Raw genomic sequence first — 12,102 nt, 5'->3', positions numbered from 1 at the left:
TCTCTACATTAATGCCGTATTCTCTACATCTTTCTCACTCATTTTAATTTGATGATACCCCAATAAAGCATCCAACTTTGCAAAAAACCGAGCTTCGTTTACTGATCTATCAACTCATCGATCCTTGGCATGGGATAAGTGTCTGACACTGTAACATCATTAAATCTCCTATAATCTATACACATTCTCCAACCCACTTCTTTCTTCTAAATCATTACCACCGGACTCATCCATGAACTCTTGGGGGGTTTAATAATTTCCTGTTTTAAATACTCTATAATTTTCTTCTTTATATAGTCCTCTAATGACATACAATTCCTATATATCGGCGTCACAACTGGAGCAGCATTTCATGTGTTAATAATGTTCTCCTAACTTATTTATACACACATCAATACTGAAGACCTCAAATCCCTTCTTCCATGATAATGTCAGTTTGTTCCTTCTTCAAAACGGTCTTTCCAAAATTATTTCATAACCTATTTTGGTAACAACAATAAATTCTTCTGTAAACTATGTATCATTCCACCAGAAGGACAACCTAACATTATTTAAAACACCCATTTTATCTTCTCCTGCCGACTTTAAAACCACATCAGTACCCATAAAGTTAATTTTTTCTTGTATTTTTCTCTACAAATTACATTTACCGCAGAACCCGAATCTAACAATGCTTTATAACTGTTTTCTCCCTTTTATATGAACTATCGGGAACGAGTCTAATGCAAACACATCAGCTTTCATAGAAGTAGCATAAACTATATTGCTTTTATTAAAACTATCTTCCGCTTCCTTTTCCTCATTCCTCTCCGTGCCAGATTCCATAATGGATGCAATTTTCTTCTGCAGATTAAAACATTGTCTCTTGAAATGACCCAACTTACCGTAATAGAAACATCTTACCTTCCCGTCTCTGGCGTCCCTATATATCATAATTTAGACGCAAACTTTGCATTCTTAACTGCATCAACTTATAGACATTGGGTGACATACCCTCAGCTTTTATCTTCTGCCACTGTATCCCACTACAAATATTATATATGTACGACCACGACAACTTTTCGGAAAATTTAACATGATACTATTTCCTATATTCTCTAATAATCCGTTGATCACAAACGTTCCCAGAACATCCTCTGGTGTTCCGGCACGTTGCGACAACCCATTCATCTTGTCCAAATAACTCATAATAGACCTCCTTGAAATTTTGTCCAAACAATTTCCTTAATTGATCTCACGCCGACGTTTCCCCTTAAATCTCACAAAAAATTAACTAAGCAGCTCCTCAAATAAACACTCAAATGAAACTGTCTTAACCCATAGTTCCGCTTCCCCTCTTAGGGCAGCCCCCAAAACCCAAATAAGAGCTGACTTCTCTACTTATTATACCCCTTCATAACATCTTAAAGTCTTCAAAAAAGTATCAGGATCATCTTCTGTCCTCTCATAAAACTTTATCCCAAACAAATTTCCATTCGTTGTCGCCAAATTATTGTCTGTAAACATTTATCATAAATTAAGGGGTACAATAATTAAGAATAAATATTCCAGAAGAGTACATACCACATACATAAAAACCGCCCTGATCATTTACTTATATTGATAAAAATCCAATGTGCTTGAAGCTTTTGTTCAATAAAAAGGAATTATTGTTCGTAATTATATTATTGATTCTATAAAATTAAAGTACAAAGAAAAAGCAATTTGTTTAAACTTCAACATATTGATTATTTACCTTTTCTCCTTAGACATACCCATTGAATAATACCCTCTTAATAAAAGAATTTTATTTGAAATTTGACAAAAATTAACATTACTAAAAACGAGTTTTATGTTTATTTGTTTATATGTTTTAGAGAGTCGCACTCAGACAGGAGAAATTTAAAATATGAATGTATGGTTTTTACAAAAAGAAAATACAATATGAATAGATGTAAATTTCGGGAAGACTTTATAATAAAATTCATAAAATAAATTTTAAACAAGTTTATTTTTGCATAATTGATTTTTTTATATCAGATTTTTGTTCCCAAAATCAATTGGTTTTTCTCATGTATCTTTCAATTGGATAGACTAGCGACTTCTTGAATATATACAAAAAATGTGTTGAATCCTACGTTGTTTCTATTTAGATAATTTAACCGACATCTTTGAAAGATTTTTTTGACTAAAGAGTAATACTTTTGATCTGTCAAACACATCAATGAACTTTCTAAAAAATATCTTTTTTTTAGCCCCTGCTTTTCGATTGGAAAAGGACAAAATACAACAATTGAACTAAAATGCCCAAAAAGAAAATTACCAAAATAAGTACTGGTTAATAAGTACCAAATATATATAAAGACGCCTTTAACACAGGTTTTGTATTACGAAGCAAGCCAATTACTTACAAATGGAGATGGCATTCGAAAACCTTGAAAAAAGTAAGAAGGTTCGAAGCCATAAAAATAAGATATATCTTAACATACGGGAGTCCACTAAATGTTGTAATGAAGCATTATTGGTCAATCCCAAGAACATAAATTCTCTCTACGTTCTTGGGAAATGCTTCTTGCAACAGGACAATTTAGAATTGACAAAAGAGATAGTAGATAAAATTAGATCCGTGGACCCGAAACAGATATGTGCCACTATTTTAGAAGGGCACATTTTGTAAAAGACGGGTTAGATCGTAGAAGCCTACGATAATTTTTTATCATATTAAATACATCGTAGTATGATGTATTCCTCTTCTAGGGTTTACGATTAATTACGATCTTTTAAAAAACTTTGTTTTGTCCCGGAGTGGTTTATCCTAATCCTATCTGCCGACGTGGAACTCCCGAAAGTACTCGAAATTATGTACAGAATAGGGATCTGTTACAAAAAGGAGAGAAAATTTACAGATGCGCTCGGAGTTTTCAAAATTTTAGGACCATTAGTAAAGTTTGATTCTTTAAATGATGGTGTCAACCTTCAGATTGCGCATATATATGAGATCACCGAGAACACATAGATGTGTTCAAAGATCTCAAAAAAATCTATGGTTCCCAGCAAGCAGAATATTCTTGCTGCTAGATCTTACAAGTGGCACGATATTAAAGAAAAAATAATGACGCAATAAAAAATATTTACAAATGTCATAACGAGACAGTTGTCATCAAACTCTCTTTAAAATGCATCTTGAAGGAATTAGAGTATTGTAATTGTGACCTTTAAAGCGAAGTCTATGATCCATATATACTTTATATTGTAGGAAGAGTGATGACTGAGGAAGGGAAGCATGAGTATGCACTTGAATTTTTATTTGAAATGTTATCGCCTAGCCTCTTTTTCTATCTACCTACAGATTTGACAGTAGGTGTGGAAAATAATGAAACAACTGCTATTAACCATCTCAGAAACCGGTTCAAGGGGCGCACATTTAGAAGCTAACTGAAATAGGTTTAACAAATTTAAGATCTGTAGATTTTTAAATTTTAAAGTAACCAGTTCTTTAATGTAATAATTGAAAAGGAGCCCTGCCCAGTGTTCAAAGTCGATGCTTTTTCTAAGCAATGGCTGAGTTTGAATTTCAGGAGTTCAAAATTGTTTTAACTTCTATAATGTAGTTGGAACAACTCAGACTATAAAAATGTCACGATAATATTAAAGTTGATTTAATAGAATTTATGTGTGTACAACCACAAAGGGATATACATCTAGCGTAGAAACGCACCTCAAGGCCAAAACAGTATTACCCTCGTGGTAACCAAATGATACAATTAAGATTCTGATGGGTACGAAACAGTTGAAGACTGTGGCGGTAGACGCTATGGGTAGGTCCTAGAGAAAACTAATAAAGTAGACGAGGTGGGTACAATAAAAGGTCAGGTAAAATTTTATAATATTCTGTAACAAGATGGCCAAAACTAGTAGGGAACTGATGACCAACGCAGGGCATTGTAAATGTCGGGCTGAAGATGTGGCAGTGTAAGGATCCTTGTGTGCATACAGATGACCGTAGACCAATGAGCTAAAATAATAACGTTTTTTTTTTTTTTTTGGGGGGGGGGGGGCATTAAAACACGTCGATTATATTAATCGTTATGTTTTCCTTCTAAACAAGATATGTGGTATAAATGGAAAGTGTTTCTGGAGCAAAGTAGAATGAATACGGCGGAGTTTCCAGCCCTGTTGTTGTATGGAATGAGTTTTAGTGAGTAAGAATCATACAGTACTAGTTTGATAAGAATCATGCCTGTATTCCTTTGGTCCCCATGTAAGGTTTTCTTGCCTCTACCTTGTAGGGTAAAAAAAATAAACTTAAAATTTTTTTTTGTTGCTTTTGGCATGTCTCGAGGATTCTACCTACGAGATAATAAGATTCAATTTAGCCTAATGTATTAAATTTTAGTTATATACACATGCGACATCTTAATGAATAGCGATTATCCTGGACTTAAAGGTCTTCTTAACTAGTCTTCCAAGGGAATTGTTGTTGAATCTCAACTAATGATAACATCAAGGTAAAGATTGAGAATCATTGATAAAAAAATAAAGTAAATAAAAAGCCTTATGGACAATTTTCAAGGAGTGCAATTTGATAAAGAAAAAAAGAAATGGTATTAATAATACGAAATCTTTGAACACACTATTTATTGTTTAGCTTGCAGCTATTTCTGATTTACTCTTGTAATATAACCTAAAACTTAAAAATTTGTTTAATGATTAAAATTAAATTTTTATCCCAACTGTCGGGTTACACTCTCTGTAGATATTTGATAGTATTTCAGCCAGCTTACATATTGCACAAATATTTGTAAAATTTACTATACTTGTACCTTCTTCGCTAACAACTCTTAATGTTTTCGATTTGACTTATGATCAATTGCCTTAAGTCAACCCTCTTTGGCTTTGGATAAATTAAGTCAATCACTTTTTTTTTGCTGATCCTATTCTACGCATAAAAAAATTTCGTCACGCGTCTTTCGATTGTATTTCTGGCACATCTAAAATTTTTAATTCATTTTCGAATTGCTGTATCTTGCCTTTCTCCTGTTATAATCTGTTGATCAGTAATAAATGTTGCTTTATCACCATAGCTTCAAGTTTCATGTCATTATAAAGTTTTTTTGAATCGTTTTTCTTCCATTGACATGATGCTTCAAATCACAGTATCAAATGTCATAAATCTGATCAATCTATTTTTACATTTTAAATAACTAAACTATTCTATCTGATTCTACGTTTATCAAATTTTTTTTTTCATTTTGGTGTGTAAAACTATAAAATAAGCACCCTTTCGATCTGTATATCCTTATAGGGAGTAATAAATCTTATTTGATCTTCTTGTATATAGTATTTACAAAATATATCTACCACGGTTGTCTATTCTCATTTACTGTATTCAACATCGAAAGAAATTTTTTTTCATCTAACAAGCAAAGAGAAGATGACAATGATGTACTTTACAAGATAAAACTATTCTCTCAGAGAACAGTTAAGATGCATATAATGATCAGAAAAAAAAGTCAGTCAAAATATGGCTACTTGTTATGATAGAACTCTCCAAACGACCATTGCGAGGTGGCTATGAAAATTGTTTTTCACACATCTACAACTGGTGTTTAATTAAGAAATGATAACATGTGGGAAAATATAGAATCACTCTGCGTAGGAGGTGATTGAGTACTTGGATGTAAAAATAAGAGTAGCTGAAATAATTATGCCGTATAAAACGATTTAGGACATTAAGCCTAATTTTTTATCATAGACAAATTAAGGGGGAAATCACAAGTGTGGTATAATAATTGTATTTATTTTTTGTAATTTGGGTTCAGAATATAAGAATATGTAACATCCTCTCTCCAAGATGGTTAGTATCCTATGTCATCATCAACTCTAAGCAGATCTTTTAGGTCATAATGCCTCTTTTTACTAATCGTCCATTCATTAATTTCACTATATAAGAATCCCAAGGACACACAATTTTGATAATCCTGATATCCCCAAATAACCCTTTTTATACTTATTGCACCCTTTTAAATTTTCTTTCTTTGTAACTTGCACTCTCCGCCCTTCGACGAACTTTTCTCTACATATTTTTTAATCGCTTGCTATAATCATTTTCTGGTCCATTTCTCGGTATTACATTGCCCGTTTATCTTTAACTGCCATAAATAGTGTGCATCTTAGACCTTCATGGTAACTATTATTACATATCTTATGTGCCTTCATAACTCTTATTTTAAAGCTATTTTTGGGATTCATTTTTAAAACAGATTTTCTTAACGTACCTATGACGCTTCCAACTCTTACATTTCTTCTATGTGATTCAATACTGATATTCTTGTAGGTTATATCCAACTTTCTGAATAACTCTCTAAATTCCTCATTTGCAAATTCTCTTTTCTTGTCAGATATGATTTCTTCTGGTCTTTTGACATTTCCACACAAATATTCTATATATCCAGTTAACGAGCTAGCACGCTTATCTTTCAACACTCAACCCCATGCGACTCTTGTATAGTAATCAATAACACTAAAACGAATTTCCCCAAATCTCTATAATCGTTTAAATCCATTGCCACCTTTTCTAGGTATCTACTTGTTGCAATTAAATCTCATCCCCCTGATTTTTTCGATTGTATTTTTGGCACTCATCACATTTTTTTATCATAATCTTTATATATTCTTCATTTACCGTTCAATAATAGTTAAATTTTATAGCATAATAAACACTTCCTAGTTTTCTGTAGGTCTGTTCTTCGTGGGACCTCTTCATGAACTCTAACCTATCACCTAATGCGGGCATTCCGCCCTACGACCAGAATCAAAATTCCAGTACTCTTTGTCCCCGACCTTCTCAACGTGCTTTAACCATTTTCCCGCTATCTGTTTCTCTGCTCTTCGTCTTATCATTTCTCTCTTCGGTTCATTTTCCTCATGGATTCTGCTCAATGCATCGCAACAACCATCTGGTCGGGTTGCCTATATTCAATCTCAAAATCGAACACTTGAATCATCTCTTATTACTGTTAATTCCATTATTATTAAAACATGGCTTTCTCCTTATTTCTGCGAAAGCCTTATGATCAGTTTTAACTTTAAACCTTCTTCCTCTTAGTTCATACTCAAATTTCATTTTGCCCCAAAATACAGCATATATCTCTTTCTCGCCAATTTCGTATCTAGATATAGTCGGAGTAAATTTTCTTGATGCCCTTTATACAGGCACTCATTTTTCGGAGCTTCTTTGGTATGCGATCAGATTTTTTTTAAAAAAAATTCTGACCCCTAAAAATGGAAAATAGTGACTTTAAAATTTCTGATCGCATATCAAATAAAAGCACGAAAATCAAAATAAAGGCAATACAAAGGCTTTTCTATGGTTGTGACGACTGTTTAAACATATTACTTGAGTTAGAAGTCTCGAAAGAGCAAAAGACGTGCTTTAAATGCAATGAGATTTTAATGTTGTATTATATAAGGAGAGAGAGGTTAAAAGAGTGGTTACAGTTGTTCTAATAATAATTGCAGTGCTAAAATATCAGTTAACAAAGGAAGCAAGTTACCTTTATATAATTTTTGTGAATTAATATTTTTAATTTTGTGTAGGAGTAGTTATTTTACTTTAGAGGCAAAACTAGGAGTTTCTTCATCAACAGTTTCCGATGCAAAAAAAAAAGAATTAGAGAAATTTTAAAAACAAAATCAAAGATGCTTATTATTGGTGGATCAGGAAAAATTGTCCAAGTTGATGAGTCTGTAATTTGTAGAAGAGGTAAAAAACGAAATCCAACAAGTTTGATGATATAATCCTTGATACTGTTTGAATACTAGGTATAGTAGAAGCATCTAATCCTACGAACTTTTACATTACAGTGGTGGATAATAGGAAAGTCGAGTGTTTAACAGCTGCTCTAGAAGGTAAAATAGGCGTTGGTTCGATTTTTACATAGTGATGGTCATCCGAGTTATCCAAGTGTAGCACGAAATCTTTGTCTTGAACATAAGGTAGTAAACCACTCTATCGGGTTTAAATCTACAGATGGTACTCATACCAATAACATTGAGAATGTATGGTCGCAGCTAAAATCTGAAATGACCAAAGAACATGGAGTTAAGCGTAATGAAATTGATTTATGGCTCAATGAATTTATATTTAGGAAAAGTTTTGTAGAGGGGACAATTTAGAAGAGTTTTAAGACTGTTATGTTGATTTATTATATAATTTACATAATTAAATCAAATTTATATATTTTTTACCGTTTTTTCATATTTTTTTCCTTTACAAGGGGGGTCTTGGTGTCCGATCGCATAACAAAGAAGCACCCATTTTTCTTTTTAATTTTTCTGCATTTATACAGCTCCCATACCAATATTACTCGCATTCGTTCTTAATAAAATTCTTTCTCGTAATTAACAATCCTCAATTTCCCTTTTTCTTGAGCACTTTTTTTATATTCTCAAATTCAATATCCAACTCCTCAGTCCAATGTTAACTTTTGTTTTTCCCTCTTCGGCAATCTGTCATGTGAATCGTTTCTTCTATAAATCCTGTGAATTAACACTTAATCCTAAAAAATCTACTTACGTCTATTACATTTTGTGGCTCTGGGTAACTCTAATGCCTCATTCTTTTTCATCTCAAATGGCATCATATCCTTTCCATTCAATGTTACTCCCAATAATTTAACTTCTGATTGACAATGCTATATCTTCTTCGAGTTTAATCTCATGTTATTCTCTTCTAACAGCGTCATTGTCTCTAAAAACAATCTGTCGTGTTCTTCTCTAGTCTTGGCGTGTATCACAATATCATCCATGTAAACTTCTATACCTCTTCCCAAATATTTTTCAAAAATCTTATTCATAATCTTTTGCATGATCTGTGGCGAATTTTCAAACCCCATGACCATGCTGTTCCACTCGTATACTTTCTTATTAACTCAAACGCGGTCTTGTGCTTATAAGCTTCTTCTATCTCAACACCCATAAAGGCTTCTTTAAGGTCAATAACGCTCATAATCTTCATGACTTGCGTAAACCTAATAATATCCCTGATGTTGCATAGCTCATATGATCCTTTTCTACTAAATCGTCTAGTGCAATAAGATTACTGACTAAACGTATGCTACCATTCGGCTTAATTATAGCCTTTATCGGATTCCTCCATTCAGAAGTTGATCTTTTAATCACATTTCTTTCTTCTAAATCCTCTATGTGTTAAAATAGATCATTTTATGCGCTTGAGGAATCATCTGTCCCTTCTGCACGACTTTTTTATGCTTCGGTCTTTATTTCATATTTCTCTATTCTACGATATTTAATTCTTTCCTTATTTTTCATCAATAACGGTTTTAAATTTCTTATTAACATCTTCTAAAGTTGACCCTTTAAATGCTGTCGTCTCGTAATTTCTCTTCTTGATCTCTTCTACTTTTCTAGTTTGTTCCCATAGTGATCCAACCTATCCTCTATCTGTTTCTTTCGTTTTTTACGGCCCAAGTATTCCTAATATCTTTCATCGCTGCTGCTACTGTCCTCTTGATATATCTTCTCACATTCTTGTTTATTCCTCTCCTCTCTGTATCTATTATAACATCTATTACTTTATTGTCCTACACTTTCACAATAAAAACATCTCATAGACCTCACATGCCGTCTCCTACGCACTATCTACTCTGTATATATACCTTTTGTCAAATTCTTTGTGACCTCTTCAATCATTCTAAATCTCCCTTCTCCATCTTCATAATCTTTTACAATCTCTTTTAGTTGTATTCCTATCATGTCATGATGATCCTCTAAACTTATATTCATAACCATAAAAATTTTCAGCTCTAAACTTCCCTTTTCAAAAATAATTTTCTTCAAATCTTCATCGCTTTTACACTCAATAACTCAGATTTCTTTAACATGTTCTCATAATCCTGCAGAATTTTTATGGCCTCTTGGCCACAGCCAACACTTGTTAACTCACGATTTAGTATCGAACCCATGTATTTATTTTCCATAATTGGGGGTTCGGAAATGTTAGAATATATAACATTATATTCATTAGATCTCATGGAGGTCAATTCTGCGAAATTTCACCTCTAATTTTTCATACTTATTTGTTGTGATGTGCAATATAAAGATTATGTTTTCAAATAGCTGTTTAAGTATTTTTATGTCGTTCGAACTTAAATTGTCTATACACATAAAATGTATTTAGTTCTTTATAGTTTAATGTTTTCGTAGCATACAAACAAAATTTATTTGTTATTATATTGCTAATTTAATTATACTTTTTCATCGCTTGCGAAAAAAACTTCACGTAATATTCTATAACTAATTAGGAAGTTGGATTAGCCTCTAGACCTTTTCTTGTTATCGCGCGATATATTTATTTCGTTATTATATTAATATATATGTTACACATAAAGGTTATTAAGTTTTTGGACCTTCGTGGTCAAAAAAGGCATTAAAGTAAATTTGTCATTTTTTCCCCAAAGATGAAATGTCGAGAGATAAAGCTCATGAACAATTAAATAATGGCAAATGTAAAGAAGACTGTGAAGTGTCCAAAATGCGATGCTGAAACAAAAAAAACTACAAAAAATAATTTTGTAGCTATAGTTGTTTGGAAAGCTCGGAGAATCAAAGTGTCATTATCAAAAGACACCCATTAAATTACAATACGAAGTATTTTAGATATTTTGTTAGAAAATAAAGTATGGTCTTGGAAAGTTAAACAGGCCGCTGAATCAGAATTACTCAATATTGATCATAAATGTATAAGACAAATAATCAAAAAATAATATTTTAATGAGGAAAATCAGTTTATAATTATCTTGTAAAATAGCATTTCGGGGATAATTTATAAATAGATGAAAGACAATTTCTTCAAGTTTATACCACAGATGACGCCGTGTCTAGATGCCTAAATTTTTTGAGTGGTTAAAGAATTGCACATAGAAGATCAAAAATGATTTCAGTGAAAATAGAAAATCTATTCTTAAAGGATTAAACAAAAATAGTACTTACTGTGAATCAATAATACACAATGACTCTTTCCATCTCAAACTATATTCAAAGAAAATTCGGCCGAGCATAAAACTGTTAATCATAAACTATAGTTTGTAAATATCTTAATAGCTCCCATATTCACACTATTAAAGAAAATTATATTGAAGTAAAAACGAGACTTCAGCAAGGTCCATAACAAGACTGTTTCCTAATATATTAATAAGATTATATGAATTTTTGGTAGATGGCCGTTTGTAACCCGCTTTGAAATTTTAAAGGACCCTCTTTTAAAAAAATGGCAAAATTGTCAAAAACAATATTTGTTGAGGCAGATGAGTCTTTTAAAAATGAAATGTATTTATACATGGAAAACAAAAAAAAATTATTTTGAAAACATCTGATTCAGAATCGGCGTGCGCTTTGCTCGTTTCTGTAACTAGTAGAAATATTGCTATTTCCTTAAGGCAATACAATATAATGTATAACCTGTTTCTATTATGATCTCTAACCAATGGGTAGCATACGAGGCCACATTAAACAAGCAAAGGGATGGACACAGTATTATGAATCACCTCATCAATGGTGTAACCCCTTGCGATTCTGAGTCATAATACCAAATAATTTAGTTGGTTTTAGCTCATTTCTATAAGAGATATTCTATCCATACATTGAATAAACCAAGACGAACACTATGAGTATTTTTACAGTTCATCTGGGCCTTCCAAATTTTCTTTAATCAACGGATAAATCTTCTTCTTTTATTATTTTAAATAAATCGAAAGTCTCTTTTTTATTAATTTTTTTTATTTTGCCCTTTTTTTGAATTTTTCAAAGAGGGTTCCAAACAATCATGTACCAATTTTTTTAAAAGTGATTTATTTTTTAATCATTTATGCCGCCTTGACTTTTCAAAAATGGGATTTTTTTGAAAAAATATTTATAGACATAAAACGCCACAGTGGCTCTTGAATTAAAAAGTGTTTAAAATGGCAGACTTACAATTAAATTTTTGTGTAATGGGTCGATTTTTGCGACAAATAGATCTTGGAAGAGGCATGGTTGGCTTAATGAATCCGAGAAAAATTGGTTAAATTAAGGGGCGCAACGGTCCGAGGCCGGACTTTTTTT

General features: G+C 32.1%; 1 protein-coding gene across 1 annotated transcript; it reads right to left on the bottom strand.

The window, feature by feature from the left end:
• Window positions 1–513: 513 nt before the first annotated feature.
• On the bottom strand, window positions 514–825 carry VNE69_04157 (uncharacterized protein; the record flags this gene model as incomplete). The annotated part of the gene is made up of 2 exons (XM_065473405.1): window positions 514–631; window positions 716–825. The coding sequence occupies 2 exons, from the start codon at window positions 823–825 to the stop codon at window positions 514–516; spliced, it is 228 nt and encodes a 75-aa protein (XP_065329477.1).
• Between the last annotated feature and the right edge of the window lie 11,277 nt (window positions 826–12,102).

The sequence above is a fragment of the Vairimorpha necatrix genome, chromosome 4 (assembly GCF_036630325.1).
Source record: "Vairimorpha necatrix chromosome 4, complete sequence".
NCBI classification, from domain to species: Eukaryota; Fungi; Microsporidia; family Nosematidae; genus Vairimorpha; species Vairimorpha necatrix.
This window is presented reverse-complemented; position numbering and strand designations above follow the sequence as displayed.